The sequence below is a fragment of the Ornithorhynchus anatinus genome, chromosome 13, assembly GCF_004115215.2.
Source record: "Ornithorhynchus anatinus isolate Pmale09 chromosome 13, mOrnAna1.pri.v4, whole genome shotgun sequence".
NCBI lineage: Eukaryota > Metazoa > Chordata > Mammalia > Monotremata > Ornithorhynchidae > Ornithorhynchus > Ornithorhynchus anatinus.
Window position 1 is genome coordinate 2988475 of NC_041740.1, and position 19606 is coordinate 3008080.

Below are 19606 nucleotides of genomic sequence, written 5' to 3' on the forward strand. Positions count from 1 at the left end.
GATAACCTCTTTTTTCCCCCCCACTGTTCTCCATTCTGTGACATCTTTGCACTTGGATATGTGATTTTGGGACACTGTGGGCAGGTAACGTGTCTACCAAATGTTATAGTGTTATATTGTATCTTCCAGGCATTTAGTACAGTCTGCACACAGTAAGTGCTCAGTTAATACAGTTGGTTGATTCATTTGACATTCACCCACCCACAACCCAACCCTTAATAATAATAATAATAATAATAATAATGGTCTTTAAGTGCTTACTATGTGCCAGGCACTATACTAAGCACTGGGGGAGATATAAGCAAATCACGTTGGATACAGACCCCAGTCCCTGTCCCACATCCAGCTCAAAATCTCAATCTCCATTTTACAGATGAGGTCACTGAGGCCCAGAAAGGTGAAATAACTTGCCCGAGGTCACACAGCTGACAAGTGGCGGAGCCGGGATTATGTACATACCTTTAAATTATAAATTATTTATAGTAATGGTTCTCCCTCTAGACTTTTAGCTATTATACTCTCCCCAAGCTCTTAGTACAGTGCTGGGCACGTAGTTGCCACTTTTCCATTTATTTATGTTGATTAATGTCTGCCTACCCCTCTAGACTGCGAGCTCATTGTGGACAGGGAATGTGTCTGTTTATTGTTGTATTGTACTCTCCTAAGCGCCTAGTACCAGGTAGCTTTGCCACAGGGAAGTGCTTAAATGAATAAGTTGAATGCACTGTGTGATCCACTGTGGTCGGGAATTTGTTTATTGTTGTAGCGGTACCTCCCAGCTCTGTATCTACCCCGAGTGCTTATGAACGAGTGTTGGCACCCAGTAGCGCTGAACAAATACCAACATTATTATTATTATTTAGGCTCTGCCCACTTGTCTGCTGGGCCCCTGGGCAAGGCCCCTTCACTTTTCGGGCGTCAGGTTACCTCACCTGAGAAAGGGGGAGTGAGACTGTGGAGCCCTACGTGGGACAGAGCTGTGTCCATGCCCGATTTGCCTTGTATCCACCCCAGCACTTAGTCCCAGGGCCTGGCAGAGTTAAGCGCTTAACAATACCACATTATATCATTAATTATTAACCTCCTCAAAAGCACTTTCCACTCGGCTCAGTGGAAAGAGCCCTGGCCTTGGGTAGTCCATTCATTCAATAGTATTTATGAGCGCTTACTATGTGCAGAGCACTGTACTAAGCGCTTGGGGATGAACAATCGACAACAGATAAGAGACGGTCCCTCCGTTTGACGGGCTTACGGTCTGATCGGGGGAGACGGACAGACAAGAACGATGCAATTAACAGCGGTCGAGGGAAAACATCTCGTAAAACCGATGGCGACTAAATAGAATCGAGGCGATGTACAATTCATTCACAAATAAATAGGGAACGAAATATATACAGTTGAGCGACCGAGTACGGTGCTGTGGGATGGGAAGGGAAGAGGTGGAGGAGCAGAGGAAAAGGGGGAAAATGAGGGCTTTAGCTGCGGAGAGGTAAAGGGGGGATGGCAGAGGGAGTAAGAGGGGGAAGAGAGCTCAGTCTGGGAAAGGCCTCTGGAGGAGCGGTGATTTTAAGTAGGGTTTCGAAGAGGGAAGAGAATCAGTTGGCGGAGGTGAGGAGGGAGGGCGTCCGGACCGCGCAGAGGGCGTGACCCGGGGGTCGACGGCGGATAGGCGAGACCGAGGACGGTGAGGAGGTGGGCGGCGGAGGAGCGGAGCGTGCGGGTGGGCGGTAGAATGAGAGAAGGGAGGAGAGGTAGGAAGAGGTAGGAGAGGTAGGAAGAGGTAGGAGAGGTAGGAGGTAGGAGAGTCACAGGTCATGGGTTCTAATCCCCTCTCTGCCCACTTGTCAGCTGTGTATGCTTTGGGCAAGTCACATCACTGGCCTCAGTTCCCTCATCTGTAAAATGGGGATGAAGACTGTAAGCCCCCATGTGGGGCCAACCTGATGGCCTTTGTATCCCCCCCCACCCCCATCAGCGCTTAGTAGGGCTTGGCACAGAGTAAGCCCTTAACAAATGCCACCACTATCCCCCGATTAGACTGTGAGCCCATCATTGGGCAGGGATGGTCTCTATCTGCGGCCAAATTGTCCGTTCCAAGCGCTTAGTCCAGTGCTCTGCGCATAGTAAGCGCTCAATAAATACGATTGATTAAACGAATGAATTCTGTGGCCGAATTGTCCATTCCAAGTGCTTAGTCCAGTGCTCTGTGCATAGTAAGCGCTCATTAACCTCCAGTCTGAGCTTCCCCTTTTCCCTCTGCTCCCTCTCTACCCCCACCTTCACCTCCCCTCAGCTAAGGCCCCCCTTTCCCCTTTTCCCTCTGCTCTTCCCCTCTCCCCTCCCCCAGCACTCTGCTCATTTGCTCATTTGTATATATCTTTATTACCCTATTTATTTGTTACTAAGATGCACATCCCTTGATTCTATTTACTGCTATTGTTTCTGTCCATCTCCCCCGACTAGACTGTGAGCCGTCAATGGGCAGGGATGGTCCTATCTGTTGCTGAATTGTCCATTCCCAAGCGCTTAGTACAGTGCTCTGCACAGAATAAGCGCTCATAATACGAATGAATGAATGAAATGGAATGAATGAAGAATGAATGAATGAATGAATGAAAGGCTGGGGCCCCCGGCCCAAGAGCCTGTCGCCCCCCAGGCCGGCCAGGAGGGGGCGCCTCAGGGCCGAGCCCTTTCCGCCAATGGCAACGCTCGATTCCTGCCTCTAGCCCCGCCCCCTCGCCTTCGGCCCCGCCCACTTCCGGTCCCCTTTCCTGAGGGGAGCAGACTTCCGGTCTGGAGGGGGCTTCCTCTCTCCATTCATTCATTCATTCATTCATTCATTCATTCATTCATTCATTCACTCACTCACTCACTCACTCACTCACTCACTCACTCAGCCGTATTTATTGAGCGCTGACTACGCACAGAGCACGCTTGGCATGTACACTTTGCCAACAGAGACCACCCCTGCCCAACAAGGGGCTCCCAGTCTAAACGGGGGAGACGGCCGAGCAAAAGAAGACAAGTAGTCACTAGAGATCAATAGACTCACAGCTATAGACCCATCACTGACAAAATAAAGAGAGTCATAAATAAGAGATACACAGAGGCACAAGGGCCGAGGGGAGGAGGACCAGGGGGAAAGGGAGGCTCAGTCTGGGAGGGCCTCCTGGAGGACTACTTCTGGGAGGGGGGGACAGTGGAGGGCGCCATCCGCAGTTCCCCCCCCCCACGTGATCCCGAGCCCGAAGGTAATGGGAAACCCATTCGGAAAAGCGGCGGGATCCCCTCAGATGCTGGCGGATAATCGGCGCCTCTCCGGATCCTCCTCCCCCCCCCCAGACACCCCCATCCCCGTCGCCCAGATGGATCGGTCCGGACCCCCCTTCCATCCGTAACGTGGATGGGGCGGGAGGCGGGAGAGACCATTCCCGCCGTGTGGGGGGGGGGGGGGGGGGGAGGAAGGACTGATCCAGTCCTTCGGAAGGGCTGCGAGGCCGCCGGGTAAGGGGGCGCGAAATGGCGGGCTGGGGGAGGTGGAGGGGGACCCTTGGTGCTGATTGTGTGTGTGAGTGTGGGGGCGGGGGAGGTCCTGGGGGCGGGGGAGGGCGGGGGCAAGGTAGGTCAGGGCTGGAGCTGGGGGAGAAGGCCCATGTTCCTCAGCTGGCGAGGGAAAGAGGGATGGGGAAGGACATTAGTAATAACAACAACAATAATAATGGTATTTCTTAAGCCCTTTCTATGTGCCAAGCTCTGTTCTAAACGCTGGGGTAGCTCCAGGGTAATCAGGTTGCCCCCCCTGGGGAAATCACACTTTTCACCCCCATTTTACAGATGAGGTCACTGAAGCACAGGGAAGTTAATAGTTGGTATTTGTTAAGCGCTGACTATGTGCAGAGTACCGTTCTAAGCGCTGGGGGAGATACAGGGTCATCAGGTTGTCCCACGTGAGGCTCCCAGTTAATCCCCATTTTACAGATGAGGGAACTGAGGCTCAGGGAAGTTAATAATGTTGGTATTTGTTAAGCGCTGACTATGTGCAGAGTACTGTTCTAAGCGCTGGGGGAAATACAGGGTCATCAGGTTGTCCCATGTGGGGCTCACAATCTTAATCCCATTTTCCAGATGAGGAATTGAGGCCCAGAGAAGTGAAGTGACTCGCCCACAGTCACACAGCTGACAAGTGGCAGAGCCGGGAGTCGAACTCATGACCTCTGACTCCGAAGCCCAGGCTCTTTCCACTGAGCCACGCTGACTCTGAGCCTGTTATTGGGGCAGGGACGGTCTCAATCTGCTGCCGTATTGTCCATTCCAAGCGCTTAGTTCGGTGCTCTGCACATAGTAAGCGCTCAATAAATACTGTTAATAATAATAATGGCATTTGTTAAGCGCTTACTATGTGCAAAGCACTGTTCTTAGCGCTGGGAGCGATACACGGTCATCAGGCTGTCCCACGTGGGGCTCACAGTCTTCATCCCCATTTTACAGATGAGGTCACTGAGGCTCAGAGAAGTGAAGTGATTTGCCCAAAGTCACTCAGCTGACAAGTGGCGGAGCGGGGATTCGAACCCATGACCTCTGACTCCCAAGTTCGGGCTCTTTCCACTGAGCCACACTGCTTCTCTTAATAATAATCGTAACAATGGGCTTTGTTAAGTGCTTACTATATGCCAGGCACTGTACTAAGCACTGGGGTGGATACAAACAAATCGGTTTGGGCACAGTCCCTGTCCCAAGATAATAATAATAGTGTTGGTATTTGTTAATAATAATAATAATAGTAATGTTGGTATTTGTTAAGCGCTTACTATGTGCCAAGCACTGTTCTAAGCGCTGGGGTAGACACAGGGGAATCAGGTTGTCCCACGTGGGGATCACAGTCTTAATCCCCATTTTACAGATGAGGGAACTGAGGCACCGAGAAGTTAAGTGACTTGCCCAAAGTCACACAGCTGACAAATGGCAGAGCCGGGGTTCGAACCCACGACCTCTGACTCCAAAGCCCCGGCTCTTTCCAATGAGCCACGCCGCTTCTCTAAGCGCTTACAATGTGCAAAGCACTGTTCTAAGCGCTGGCGGGTTACAAGGTGATCAGGTTGCCCCATGTGAGGCTCACAGTTTTAATCCCCATTTTACAGATGAGGGAACTGAGGCATAGAGAAGTTAAGCGACTTACCCAAAGTCACACAGCTGGCAAGCGGCAGAGCGGGGATTAGAACCCACGACCTCTGACTCCCCAGACCGTGCCCCTTCCACTGAGCCACGCTGCTTCTCTTCTGATTCTGAGCCCCATGAGGGACATGGACTGCGTCCAACCTGATTACTGTGTAACCACCCCAGCGCTTAGAACAGTGCTTGGCACAGAGTAAGTGCTTAACAGGTATCACAATTATTGTCACCTAGTTAAGTCGGGGTCACAGTCTCGAAAGCCATTTTACAGATGAGGTAACTGAGGGACAGAGAAGATAAGGGACGGGCCCGAGGTCACACAGCAGACAAGTGGCGGATCTGGGATTAGAACCCATGACCTTCTGACTCCCAGCTCTCTCCACTTTGGTTGGGGGGCATTCAGAAAGCAGACGTTTTGGCCCGTAAGCTCCCTCTAGACTGTAAATTCTTTGTGGGCAGGGAATGTCTGCTTATTGTTATATTGTATTCATTCATTCAATAGTATTTATTGAGCGCTTACTATGTGCAGAGCACTGTACTAAGCGCTTGGAATGAACAAGTCGGCAACAGATAGAGACGGTCCCTGCCGTTTGACGGGCTCACGGTCTAATCGGGGGAGACGGACGGACGAGAACGATGGCGATAAATAGAGTCGAGGGGAAGAACGTCTCGTAAAAACCGATGGCAACTAAATAGAATCGGGGCGATGTACATTTCATTAACAAAATAAATAGGGTAATAAATATATACAGTCGAGCGGACGAGTACAGTGCCGAGGGGATGGGAAGGGAGAGGGGGAGGAGCGGAGGGAAATGGGGGGAAAAGAGGGTTAAGCTGCGGAGAGGTGAAGTGGGGGGTGGTAGAGGGAGAAGAGGAGCTCAGTCTGGGAAGGCCTCTCGGAGGAGGTGAGTTTTAAGTAGGGTTTCAAAGAGGGGAAGAGAATCAGTTTGGCGGAGGTGAGGAGGGAGGGCGTTCCGGGACCGCGGGAGGACGCGGCCCGGGGGTCGACGGCGGGACGGGCGAGACCGAGGGACGGCGAGGAGGTGGGCGGCGGAGGAGCGGAGCGTGCGGGGTGAGCGGTAGAAAGTGAGAAGGGAGGAGAGGTAGGCAAGGTGATGGAGAGCCTCGAAGCCTAGAGTGAGGAGTTTTTGTTTGGAGCGGAGGTCGATAGGCAACCACTGGAGTTGTTTAAGAAGGGGAGTGACAGGCCCAGATCGTTTCTGCGGAAAATGAGCCGGGCGGCGGAGTGAAGAATAGACGGGAGCGGGGTGAGAGAGGAGGAAGGGAGGTCAGAGAGAAGGCCGACACGGTAGTCTAGCCGGGATATTCATTCATTCATTCAATAGTATTTATTGAGCGCTTACTATGTGCAGAGCACTGTACTAAGCGCTTGGGCATGAACAAGTCGGCAACAGATAGAGACGGTCCCTGCCGTTTGACGGGCTTACGGTCTAATCGGGGGAGACGGACAGACAAGAACAATGGCACTAAACAGCGTCGAGGGGAAGAACATCTCGTAAAAACCGATGGCGACTAAATAGAATCGAGGCGATGTACATTAACAAAATAAATAGGGTAACGAAAATATATACAGTTGAGCGGACCAGTACGGTGCCGTGGGGATGGGAAGGGAGAGGTGGAGGAGCAGAGGGAAAAGGGGAAAATGAGGCTTTAGCTGCGGAGAGGTAAAGGGGGGATGGCAGAGGGAGTAGAGGGGGAAGAGGAGCTCAGTCTGGGAACGCCTCTTGGAGGAGGTGATTTTTAAGTAGGGTTTCGAAGAGGGAAAGAGAATCAGTTTGGCGGAGGTGAGGAGGGAGGGCGTTCCGGGACCGCGGGAGGACGTGACCCGGGGTCGACGGCGGGATAGGGCGAGACCGAGGGACGGCGAGGAGGTGGGCGGCGGAGGAGCGGAGCGTGCGGGGTGGGCGGTAGAAAGAGAGAAGGGAGGAGAGGTAGGAAGGGGCAAGGTGATGGAGAGCCTCGAAGCCTAGAGTGAGGAGTTTTTGTTTGGAGCGGAGGTCGATAGGCAACCACTGGAGTTGTTTAAGAAGGGGAGTGACATGCCCAGATCGTTTCTGCGGGAAGATGAGCCGGGCAGCGGAGTGAAGAATAGACCGGAGCGGGGCGAGAGAGGAGGAAGGGAGGTCAGAGAGAAGGCTGACACAGTAGTCTAGCCGGGATATAACGAGAGCCCGTAATAGTAAGGTAGCCGTCTGGGTGGAGAGGAAAGGGCGGATCTTGGTGATATTGTAGAGGTGAAACCGGCAGGTCTCGGTAACGGATAGGATGTGTGGGGTGAATGAGAGGGACGAGTCAAGGATGACACCGAGATCGCGGGCCTGCGGGACGGGAAGGATGGTCGTGCCATCCACGGTGATGGAGAAGTCTGGGAGCGGACCGGGCTTGGGAGGGAAGATGAGGAGCTCAGTCTCGCTCATGTTGAGTTTTAGGTGGCGGGCCGACATCCAGGTGGAGACGTCCCGGAGGCAGGAGGAGATGCGAGCCTGAAGGGAGGGGGAGAGGACGGGGGCGGAGATGTAGATCTGCGTGTCATCTGCGTAGAGATGGTAGTCAAAGCCGTGAGAGCGGATGAGTTCACCGAGGGAGTGAGTGTAAATGGAGAACAGAAGAGGGCCAAGAACTGACCCTTGAGGAACTCCAACAGTTAAAGGATGGGAGGGGGAGGAGGCTCCGGCGTAGGAGACCGAGAATGATCGGCCAGAGAGGTAAGAGGAGAACCGGGAGAGGACAGAGTCCGTGAAGCCGAGGTGAGATAAGGTATGGAGGAGGAGGGGATGGTCGACAGTGTCAAAGGCAGCAGAGAGGTCAAGGAGGATCAGAATGGAGTAGGAGCCATTGGATTTGGCAAGAAGGAGGTCACGGGTGACCTTAGAGAGAGCAGTCTCGGTAGAGTGGAGGGGACGGAAGCCAGATTGGAGGGGGTCTAGGAGAGAATGGGAGTTAAGGAATTCTGGGGATATAACGAGAGCCCGTAGCGGTAAGGTAGCCGTTTGGGTGGAGAGGAAAGGGCGGATCTTGGCGATATTGTGAAGGTGAAACCGGCAGGTCTCGGTAACGGATAGGATGTGTGGGGTGAACGAGAGAGACGAGTCGAGGATGACACCGAGATCGCGGGCCCGAGAGACGGGAAGGACGGTCGTGCCATCCACGGTGATAGGGAAGTCTGGGAGAGGACCAGGTTTGGGAGGGAAGATGAAGAGCTCAGTCTTGCAAGATGAGGAGCTCAGTATTGTACTCTCCGGAGGGCTTGGTACAGTACTTTACCCACAGTGCGTGCTCCAAAGATACGACTTAACGTTGACCTGTCCTCCGGAGAGGTCAATAAATAAGTGCTCAATAAATACTATTGAATGAATGAATGAATGGAGAGGGGTGAAAGTGGTCATACCTGTGACAGGGGGAATCAATCAATCGATCGTATTTATTGAGCGCTTACTGTTTACACAGTGCTTGGGGGAGTATAACAGAGCCTTATTGAAGGCCCATCTCCTCCCAGAGGCCTTCCCTGAATAAGCCCTCCTTTCCTCTTCTTCCACTCCCTTCTGCGTCGCCCTTGTACGGGATTTGCTCCCCTTTTTCACCCCTCCGTCAGCCCCACGTCACTTACGTCCGTATCCATAATTTATTTACTGTATTAATGTCTCTCTCCCCCCAGACTGTGAGCTCACTGTGGGCAGGGAACGTGTCAACCAGCTGTTAAAGTGACCTCTCCCAAGCTCTTAGTATGCCGCACACAATAATCGCTCCATAAATTTGATTAACTTCATTCAATTCTATTTATTGAGCGTTTACTGTGCGCAGGGCACTTTACTAAGCACTTGGGAAAGTACAATATAACAATAAACAGATACAGTCAACAGAGTTGAGAGACACCTTCCATATCCACAGTGATAGCCTAGAGGAGGATGCCCAGGTGTCCCTGGCTGGATGCACAGGGGTTGTTTGAGTATCCGCTAAGCGCTTTGAGAGCCGGAGGTTGTTGGGAGAGGGGGAGAGTGGCCCAGGGAACCCAGGGATAATCCTCCCTGAGTGTGATCTGCAGTGTGGTTAATCCTCCCGCAGTTCATCTGCAAAATGGAGAAGAGCAAATGGCCCTCATACCGCATGATTTACTTTTCTGGCTCCAAATAAATCAAAACATCGTAAAGGCTAGTGTAGCTTTGTGGACAGAACTGACAAATGAGGTGCCCCAGTGAGGCCGATGGACCCAGATCCTGTTCGCATTCGGGTTTTTGGGGGGCCTCGGGCCACCGCCTAAATAGGATGCCAGAGACCCCGGGGCATTGGAGCTGACTGGGGAATGAAAAGGAGCAATTACAACTAGAGGATTTATGTTCCAGACCTTTGCTTCCCATCCGAATACAGTCTCCTGAGGGGTTTTAGCAAGCGTATAAATTTTAACATACATATGAGCCTTTTTTCCCTATCTCTTTAAAATAAAATTACAGATGGATATGTACATAAGTGCTGGGGAGGGCCGAATAGCACTTTCCTATCTTTTTTCCTATCACGAAAAATCTCTTTCGTTTAAACTAGGGGAGTTTGTGTTTTATTTCACTTTAGTTCTTTTAAAGTTATCAAGTGGAGAAGCAGCGGGGTCTAGTGGGTAGTAGCCTATGGGCCTGGGAGTCAGAAGTCTGACTGGGGCCATACATTTTAAAGCATACATTTTAGAGAAAAAGAAATTCCTCAAAATCTCTGACAAATTATTTTCAGAGACAGGTCACTAAGGACGCCGGTACGTAGAATAAATAGCAGGGATTGTCTCCATCTGTTGCCGAATTGTACATTCCAAGCGCTTAGTACGGTGCTCTGCACACAGTAAGCGCTCGATAAATACGATTGATTGAATGAATGAATGAAATGGCCACTCCCTAGGTTTTTCAAAAATTGATTTACTCAGCAAAGTGCATGAGACTGGCCAAATCATATTATTAAATCACCCCAATTTCTTCTATATCTGTCTAGTCCCCCCTTCTGAGAAAGGTGGAAAAACAACACCTTCTCGTTATCACTGGTAACAATAATAATGATAATAATAACAATAATGACGATTTTGCTATTTACTATGTGCCAGGCACCGTACTAAGCTCTGGGGTGGAGACAGGTAAATCCCTGTCCCACGTGGGGCTCGCAGTCTTAATCCCCATTTTACAGATGAGGTAACTGAAGCTCAGAGAAGTGAAGCGACTTGCCCAAAGTCACCCATCAAGCAAGTGGCAGAGGTGGGATTAAAACCCATACCCTCTGACTTGTAGGCCTCTGCTCTTTCCGCTGGGCCACACTGCTTCTCCTCTCGGCTGTTTCTCTCTTCACCTCCCCCAGACACCCCAGTTTGCCCCTGGACCTGTTGATAAATTCTACTTTAGTGTCAAATTCCCTTAAAGGAGAAGGGAACCCCCCCCCCCCATAAAAGTTCTGCTTACATTTATATCCAGCCTGCAGCAATGAAGCTTTCCTATGAACTCGGACATCCCGGCACGAAATAAAAGCCTTTCGGGAAATGGGAAAAGCCACCCCACAGGACGCGCTCTGACTTCACGGTAAATATTCTTTGAGGATTACGGTCGCCGCTATAAGTACCTGTGTGACTGAAAGGGGGTGATACCGCCGGGGAACCCCAAAATCTCCAGTCGCGTTGTAACCACGGGGCCAGGCTGGGGCCCTCCCCCCCCCCCCCCCCGACAGTCAGCCGGAGCGGGTCCCAGTCCCCGCTCTGGTCTTCTCCGCGCCCAGACCTCGCTCTCCTCTCCCTTGGCATTCTGTTCTCCCCCCAAATCCCGCCCCGGCAGATCAGATAGCTAGGCGGCCACTTCCGGAATCGATTCCGGAGAGGCTCTACCCCTCGGCCCGGCCCGCCCTCCTCCTCCCCGCAGGGGAGAGTTGTCCAGGAAAAAGTCTAGGACAGCGTGACTGGAATCCACCTCCTCGCCCTCCGATGTGAGGCCCAAGCCCAGGAGCGACCATGCCGGGGAAACGGAAGCGCGTGGTGTTGACGATCAAGGACAAACTGGACATCATCGAGAAGCTCGCGGTGGGGAACTCCTCCAGAGAGTGGCGCTGATCTACGGGATCGGCGAATCCACGGTCCGGGACATCGGGAAGAGCAAGGAGAAGATCATCACGTACGCCAGCGGCCTGAACTCCACCAGCGGCCTGTCCCGGCGCAAGTCGATGAAGCCGGCCACTTACGAGGAGCTGGACCGGGCCATGCTGGAGTGGTTCAACCAACAGAGGGCCAAGGGGACCCGGGTGTCCGGGCCCAGCTGCCTGAAGCAGGCCCAGTTCTTCTTCTACGCCCTGGGGATCGAAGGCGACTTCAACGCCTCGTCCGGCTGGCTGTCGCGGTTCAAGCAGCGCCACGGCATCCGGGGCATCGCCATCCCGGGCGACAAGCTGAGCGGGGACGAGATGGCCGCCAGCCGGTTCTGCAGCAGCTTCCAGGAGCTGCTGGAGCGGGAGAACCTGCGGCCGGAGCAGGTCTACAACGCGGACGAGGCCGGGCTCTTCTGGAGGCGCCTCCCCAGCAAGGCCCTGGTGTGCCAGGGGGAGCCGGGGGGGCCGGCCGCCGAGGGCCCCCGGGACCGCATCACGGTCATGTGCTGCGCCAACGCCACGGGCTTCCACAAACTGAAGCTGTGCGTGGTGGGGCGGGCCAAGAAGCCCCCGGCCTTCGCCCAGGCCGCCGCCTCCAACCTGCTGGTCTCCTACTTCAGCCAGAAGGGAGCGTGGATGGAGCGGGCCATCTTCAAGCAGTGGTTCGACGAGAGCTTCGTGCCCCAGGTGCGGGAGCACCTGAGGTCCCTGGGCCTGCCCGAGAAGGCCGTGCTCCTCCTGGACAACGCCCCCGCCCACCCCAACGAGAACGTCCTGAAGTCGGACGACGGGAACATCTTCGTCAAGTACCTGCCCCCGAACGGGGCCGCGTTGATCCAACCCATGGACCAGGGCGTGGTGGCCACCATGAAGCGCCACTACCGGTCGGGGCTGGTCCAGAAGCACGTGGACGAAGGCGGCGACCTGAGGGCGTTCTGGGAGAAGCTGACCGTGCTGGACGCCATCTACGAGGCCTCGCGGGCGTGGAACACGGTCACCCCGGTGACCATCAGCCGCGCCTGGAAGAACTTCTTCCCCGAGAACGCGGGCTTCGACTTCGAGGAAGGGGGCGTCTCGGCCGTCCACCTGGCCACCGTCTTCAAGCGCGCCGAAGGCTGCGAGGACGTGGACGTGGACGACGTGGAGCGGTGGTTCGACGTCGACCGCGCCGAGCCCGGCTACGAGGTGCTGACCGACAGCGAGATCATCCGGCGGGCGCAGGGGCAGGGGGACGACTCGAGCGACAACGAGGAGGAGGGGGAGGCGGGGCTGGTCCCGGAGAGGCCCATCAGCCACGCCGCCGCCCTGGAGTGGACGGAGAGTTTACTGAATTACCTAGAGCAGCAGTGCGACACTCTCCTGTCCGACAAACTTCTGGTCCGGAGGCTCCGGACCACCATCAGGAAGAAGCAGAAGACCCCCCGGTGAGCTGGGAGGCAGCCCGAGGGGCGACGGGAAAGTATTTCGGTGTTTCTTTTTGTAACCGTGCTAGTGACCGATCTGTCCGCAGGCGTGGATCTCCTATTCTGTGCGAAATGTTGTAAAAGCTATTCAAGTGTAAGCAGAGACGTGCGTTCCAAAGCCAAATATATAAATGACTTTCGGATTTCCGGCTGTCTTGTGTTCTCTGCGCTGCGCCTGCCTTCTGCAGGGACGGGGAAATCGATCGACCGATCGATCCAAGTATCCGTTGAACGTTTACCCTACGCGGAGCACTGTGCGAAGCGCTTGGGAGAGGACAGGGTCGGTAGACGTGTTCCCTGCCTGCGACGAGCTTCTCATCTAGAGGGGAATCGAGAGGAGAGTGGTCATCCTGCAGTAGGGCATAACGGAGTTGGTAGATGATGCTGGCGATAATAATGATAACCGTGGTATTTGTTCAGCATTTACTGTGCGCCTGGCAGTGTACTAAAAGCTAGGGTGGATACAAGTAAATCGTGTTGGACACAGTGGCTGTCCCAGATGGGGTGCACAGTCTTAATCCCCATTTTACAGATGACGTAACCGAGGCACAGGGAAGTCAAGTGACTTGCCCAGGGTCACCCAGCAGACAAGCGGCGGAGCCAGGATTAGAACCCAGTCCTTCTGACTCCCAGGCTCGGTTCCCTGGCCGTAATGATCTTTCAGCCTAGAGGGGAACTGAGAGCGGTCACCCTGTCCACCAAACGGTTGAGGTCGCGGGTGGCCTGGGGAGGCTTAGGTCGACCATGGTTTTCTTAGCAACCAAAAGGAGAGAGGAACACAGAAGCGGCGTGGTCCGCGGTTAGAGCCAGAGGGACCTGTGTTCAAATCCTAGCTCCACCACTTGTCTGCTGTGTACCCTTGGGCAAGTCACTTTTCTTCTCTGGGCCTCGGTTTCCTCACCCCTAAAATGGGGATGAAGACTGTGAGCCCCGTGTTTAGCTCGCGTCCACCCCGGCGCTCAGTACGGTGCCTGGCACATAGCTTAAATTCTGTTAGGAAAACAAAAAAAGCCTCAACCTTTTTCTCCAGCACCGTGTCACGCTCCATCCGGGCAGACGTACACAGCCGGGAGAGTGTTCCCTAATTCTCCGGCAGCGTGATCCGTCCGAGGGGCCAGGGGGAGGGGGGGGGAGGGCGGGGACACGCGGTGTGGAAGGACCCCGGGGACCACAGGGCCCGGGCATCCGAAGGATGGGTTGTCCGGGTGGTAGGTGGATGGAGCCGCTTGCCTCGCCGTGCTGAGCCTCGGGCAGATTCTCCCGCCGCCCAGTTCTCGGTGGAAACTGTTCCCATTTTCCCTTCTCATTGCCCTCCTGGGTGACTTCTAGGAGCGTGGTGATCTGGGGGCGGAAACGGTAGCGGAAGTCACCCGGGAGCACAGTGACTGGACGGAAGGGGAGCGGCCCAGGATCGCTGCGTAGCGGGAGAAGCTGCCCAGGAGCATGGTGAGCCGGGGGACGGAAGCGGCTCGGGGGGCGGGGGCGCGGCTGAAGGGCAGGGGGTGGGGAGTTGGCGGATCGTCGGCTCTTTCGTCCTCTGAACCACCGCCCCCTCCGTTGGCCCGGGTACTTGAGACAGTCGGTCGCGTTTATTGAGCTCTTACTGGGTGCACAGCACTGTACTGAGCACCTGGGAGAGGACAGTTTAACACTAAGCAGTCGCGTTCCCCTGCCGCAAGGCCGGCCGCTTCAGATTTGACCCACGGACGTTAAAGCCAGGCCAGCGAGGCCCAGCCGATCTCTCCCGGGCCGCCCGTTTTGTGCCGTTTCTTCGCCTCCTCGAGCCGCCCCTCCCGTCCGGCCCAGCAGGGCCTGGCTCGGCCGCGGCCTCTCCCGGGAGGCTGAGGGAGGGTCCTCCCGTTCGGCCCCCCGCCCTCCCGCCGCAGCGCTTCACGCCGAATGCGTCGTTTCACAGCATCGTGAACTGTCCCCGCTCGCCCCTCCACGTAGCACGCTCGCTTCTCCTCGGGGCCCCCGGGAGACCCTTTACGGGCTCCGTCACTTGTCTGCTGTGAGGCCTTGGGCTAGTCACTTCACTTCCTCCGTGCCTCAATAACCTCATCCGGTAAATGGGGATGGAGACGGCGAGCCCCACGTGGGACAAGGACTGTCCAACCCGATTGGCTTGTATCCACCCCAGCGCTTAGTACAGCGCCCGGCCCAGGGTGAGCGCTTAACAAATCCCGCCATCACCTGTTATTATAGGGGCAGCTCTTCTGGACGCCCTGGGCTTGGAGGGGCTTCGGTATCCAGAATCCCAGGCTCCCCCCTCTGCTGAGCTGTGTCGGAGCCAGCCCCAGGAAGGGAGTGGGGAAGTGGGGACAGAACGGGGTGAGCGTTGGGTGGGGGACAGCGGAGCAGGGGGTGGGTTCAACCTGCTCTCTGCACTTGTAGGTCCAGGAGCTGCCCGGTTTCCTCTTCCGTCCCCTTCGCACCCCGGAGGATCGCTATAGCGGGCCAGACTGCGCCATCTCTGCCGGCACCGCCGCCGAATCCGCTCCCGACAGACGAAGCCCTCGTCGCCACCCCGGCCGCGCAGGACCCCCGACGGGACTCGGGGAGCCCACCTCGGGGCCGGCCGCCTCTCTCCTCGGCCGCTGGGGCCTTCAGGGAAGGGATGGCGCCGGGGCAAGCGTCTCTCCCGTTTTCCCCCGCCCCCCCGGCCGGAGGAAGCCACGGCCGCCGCCGCTGAGCCCTGCCGGTCACGTGACTCGCCCAGGCGGGAGCAGGGGGTTGGCGAGACCTCCGAGCCAGGGAGTTTAGGGGTGTCAGCCCTCTGGGCGGATTTACTCGGGGGGTGATGCTGTAGGTTCCCCTCCTCACCCACCTCACCGGTCTCCACCCGTCTCCAGCGCCTAGCGGGGGAATCTCCTTGTGTCCCCGAAGCCGGTTGTCCCCTACGGGCTAGCCGCCTCATCCCCTCGAGCCCTGTCCTGAGCGGTTGGGAGAGACCTGCTCCCTGCCCTCAAGGAGTTTGCCCCCCTGCTGGGGAGACAGGCCCAGAATAACCGCCCAGCCACGGGGAGGGGCTTCGTTCGGGGTAAACATGCTGAAGGTGAAAAAGCCCAAAAAAGTCCGGAAGAGGCGAAAAGCGGCCGGCCCGGCGGGGCGGACCCCCGGGGTCGGGCCCGACCCGCCAGACGTCACCGCTGCCTCCCCCTCCTCGCCCTTCCCTGTGTCCAGCACCACCGACAGCCCCCAGCACAGCGCGACCCCGAGCTCTAACCCCGGCCAGCGCCCGGTGACCGAGATCAAGCTGGAGTCGGGCACCAGAGAAGGGGAAGACGAGGGCTACGAGAGCCACCTGGGGCCCCACCCCCTGGAGGAGAGGAAGGGGAAGGAGGCCGACACCCGCCCCCAGGCCGGCGGGAAGACCCCCCCTCGGCCGTCCCCCGGCCCGGACCGAGCCTTCCCCGGCCCGCTGGCCTTTGGCGAGGCCTCCTCGGCGCAGGAGAGGAAGGCCGACGTGAGCGCCTGGCAGTTCTTCGACCCCGACGAGGCGGACGCCTCCCGGGCCACCTGCACGCTCTGCCTGGCCAGCGTCAGCCAGCGCAAGGTCAAAGGGCACCTGATGACCACGGCCCTCAAGCGCCACCTGGAAGGGAAGCACCCGCTGGAGTGGGGCGAGAAGGCTGGCAAGAGGAAGCGGGCCAGCGGTGGCAAGAGGAAGGAGGAGGAGGGCGAACGAGAGGGGGTGCAGGCGCCGGGAGGGGCGGGCCCGCCCCTGAGCCCGGTGGCCGGCCCGGCCCCGGACGCCAGCGCCTTCCGGCGGGGGATCGGCAGCGAGAGCGACAGTGAGGATGAGGAGAAGCGGAGGATCGAGATCCTGATCGCCCAGTTGGCCAGGGACGAGAGCAACCGCAAGCAGAGGAAAGGGGACCACCCGTTCCGCTGCCGGGGGCGGGGGCGGGGCCAGGGGAGGAAGCCGGGGCCCCAGCCGGGCCACCAGAAGCCGCCCTCCCTAGAGACGCCGGTGGGAGCCGGGACCCCCAGCCCGGGGAGCCTGAGCTCCGCCAGCCTCCCGCTCGTGCCCTCGGGCATCAGGCACCGGAGGTCCATCTCGGCCGTCTGGCAGTTCTTCTACATCGACTGTAACAATGTGTCCCGAGCCATCTGCACCCTGTGCCAGGCCAGCGTCAGCCGGGGCAAGCTGCGGGCCCATTTTGGCACCACGGGCCTCAAGCGCCACCTGGAGTGCAAGCACCCGCTGGAGTGGGGCCGGAACCGGGCCTGCCCCTCGGCGGGCAGAGGGAAGAGGGTCGGCGAGGAGGAGGAGGAGGAGGAGGAGGAGGAGCCGGTGACGTCGTCCCTGGGCGAGGCCGCCCTCGGCCCGGGCCGGACCCTGGCCTCGTCGGACCGCTGGGGGGAGGAGCCGGAGCCGGCCGGGGGGGACGTGGGCGGCAGGTACGCCCCGGACCACCCTCGGGCGCGGGCCTGGAACCACAGCATCGCCGAGCTGCTGTGCGGCACGACGCTGCCGGACTCCTTCGTGGCCTCCCGGCCCTTCCGCAGGTTCATGGCCCGGGCCGACCCGTGCTACCTCGTGCCCTCCCCGGACTTCTTCTCGCACGAGGCGCGGCCCCGGCTGCACGGGGCCGTGCGCCTGCGGGTGCTCCGGGACCTGAAGCGCGCCGAGGGGGGCCGGATCCACCTCGCCGCCCACGTGTCGACGCGGCATCCCGCGGTGGACTTCCTGTCGCTCACCGCCCACTGGGTGACCTCCGACCCCGCGGGGGGCGGCGGCCGGCGCCGGCAGGCGGTGCTGAGCGTGCGGGGCCTGCCCAAGGAGCGTCCCCCGGGGGGCCAGCTGGAGCAGCAGGAGCTGGCCCGACAGACCCGCTCCTGGCTGGCCCCCCACTCGCTGAGCCCGGGTTTCACGGTGGCCGGCGGCGGCTGCCCCGGCCTGGAGCGGGCCGTGAGGGAGGCCGGCCACGCCCACGTGCCCTGCTTCGCCCACTGCCTCGGCCTGCTGGTCGGAGGCTTCCTGCACCACCACCACAGCGTCCAGCTGGCGGTGGGCACGGCCCGGGCCGCCCTGGCCCACCTGCGCCGCTTCCCGGAGGCCCAGCGGCTCCTGGCCCGGCTGCAGCGGGAGAGCGGGCTCCTCCCCGCCGGCCGCGCGTGGCCCGAGGAGACGGGCCGCTGGGACTCCACCTACCGCCTGCTGGAGTGGCTGGCCGAGCGGCAGCTGCCCCTCCAGGAGTGCGCGGCCCAGCGCCGGCTCGGGGAGGCCGGGGCGAAGCTGACCCCCAGCCTGTGGAGCCTGGTGGGCAGCCTGGTGGCGCTGCTCCAGCCCTTCGAGATGGCGGCCCGGGAGGTGGAGGCGGCCGGCGCCTCCCTCAGCCAGGTGCTGCCTCAGGTGCGCTACCTGCACATCTTCCTGCGACAGATCCGCGGGCGGTTCGAGGCGGCCGGGGGCGGCGAGCCCGGGGCCGCCGGGCGCCTGGCCGAGAGCCTGGCCCTCCAGCTGGCCACCGACCACCGGCTGAACGAGCTGTTCCACCACGAGGCGTACGTGCTGGCCACCCTGCTGGACCCGCGCTTCAAGGGGAAGATGGAGGCCATCCTGCCCCTGGGCTCCGACGTGGACCACTGGAAGCAGGTGCTGGTGCGCAAGGTGAAGGAGATCATGGTCGCCTCGGCCTGCCCGCCCCGGGCCCCCCAGAGCCCGCCGGACTTCCGGGACTTTCCGGCCGACGTGGCCCCCGGCCGGCGCGGGACCGGGCGGCCGTCCCAGGGCAGGAAGGGCTACCGGAGGCCGGAGAAGGGCGGCGGGAAGGGGGCCGCGGCCGCCCCGCTGATCCACAAGGAGAAGACCCTGACCGAGCACCTGGAGGGCGTGGGGCTGCTGGCCTCTGAGGGCAAGGGGGCCTCGCTGTCCACCGAGAGCCACTCGGCCTGCGTCATGGTGGACAAGTATCTCCGCGACACCCAGACCGTCGGGGCCCGGGACGACCCCCTGGCCTACTGGGAGAGGAGGCGCGGCCTCTGGCCCGCCCTGGCCCAGCTGGCCGTCCTCTACCTGTCCTGCCCGCCCTCGGGAGCCTCCTCGGAACACCTCTTCGGCTCCCCGGACGGCCCCGCCGAGAGCCAGAGCCGTCCCCTGGAGGTGGAGGCGGTCGAGGACCTCCTCTTTCTCAAGACCAACCTGGAAAACTTCCCCGACTACAGCCCCCCGCCCCTCGTCTTCTCCTCGGACCCCGACCCGGGCGGCGTCTGTGACCGGGAGGGGGAGAAGCGGCCGGCGTAGGACACCCCCTCCCCGGGATCCCGGGGGGGGGGAGGATCAGCCAGGGGCACCCTGGGGAGTCGGGGGCGGCTCCTGACGTGTGTCCCCCCCCCCCCCCCAGGGTGACCCCGACCCTGCAGGTTCAGCCTGCACCACACAGCCTGCCTTACCCAAGCGGGGGCTCCGAGCACGCTGGGACTCGGGTCGTCTGGCCCTCAAGGACGAAGATGTAGCTTAACCTTTTGTAACTTCATCAGCATCTCATCGTCCCGTGCGAGGCACGGAGATGCACAATAAATTTTATTCCCAAAGTGGATGGTTTGAAGTCTTAGGGGCTGGACTCTTCCTCGAGGCAGCGGGGCGGGAGGTCGGTTACCCCATCCGGTCCCGTCGACGGGAGAGGGGGCAGGTTGCCAGACCGTGGGGCGGAGGGTGGGGGGTATTGCCCTGTCAGTGTTGTTGGGGGTCTTCCCGTCTGGCCCTTGGCCCAGGTCGGTCGTACTGTCTGCCGTGCCCCGGGATGCTCTCATCCTCTGCTGGAGGAGGGAGTCCACGGCCAGGGGCTGGATCGGGGTCTCCGTCTTCCCGTTCTGCCTCCCCCGGGGAGCGGTGTGGGCTAGTGGAGAGA

The 19606-nt window shown here is 58.8% G+C and overlaps 2 protein-coding genes across 2 annotated transcripts; both read left to right on the forward strand.

Moving 5' to 3' along the window:
* Positions 1-10647: 10647 nt before the first annotated feature.
* Positions 10648-19303, forward strand: ZBED6CL (ZBED6 C-terminal like). The gene is made up of 3 exons (XM_029077570.1): positions 10648-10733; positions 14079-14195; positions 15144-19303. The coding sequence occupies exon 3, from the start codon at positions 15796-15798 to the stop codon at positions 18997-18999; it is 3204 nt and encodes a 1067-aa protein (XP_028933403.1). The 5' UTR covers positions 10648-10733; positions 14079-14195; positions 15144-15795; the 3' UTR covers positions 19000-19303.
* On the forward strand, positions 10733-12892 carry LOC100079396 (JRK like). The gene is given in 2 exon segments (XM_029077580.2): positions 10733-11243; positions 11246-12892. Coding segments are annotated over 2 exon segments (1557 nt in total). The 5' UTR covers positions 10733-11155; the 3' UTR covers positions 12715-12892.
* Positions 19304-19606: the final 303 nt, after the last annotated feature.

Bases quoted from the DNA above. Each gene is read 5' to 3' on its own strand.
- ZBED6CL (XM_029077570.1), top strand. From the start codon at position 15,796: ATGCTGAAGGTGAAAAAGCCCAAAAAAGTCCGGAAGAGGCGAAAAGCG.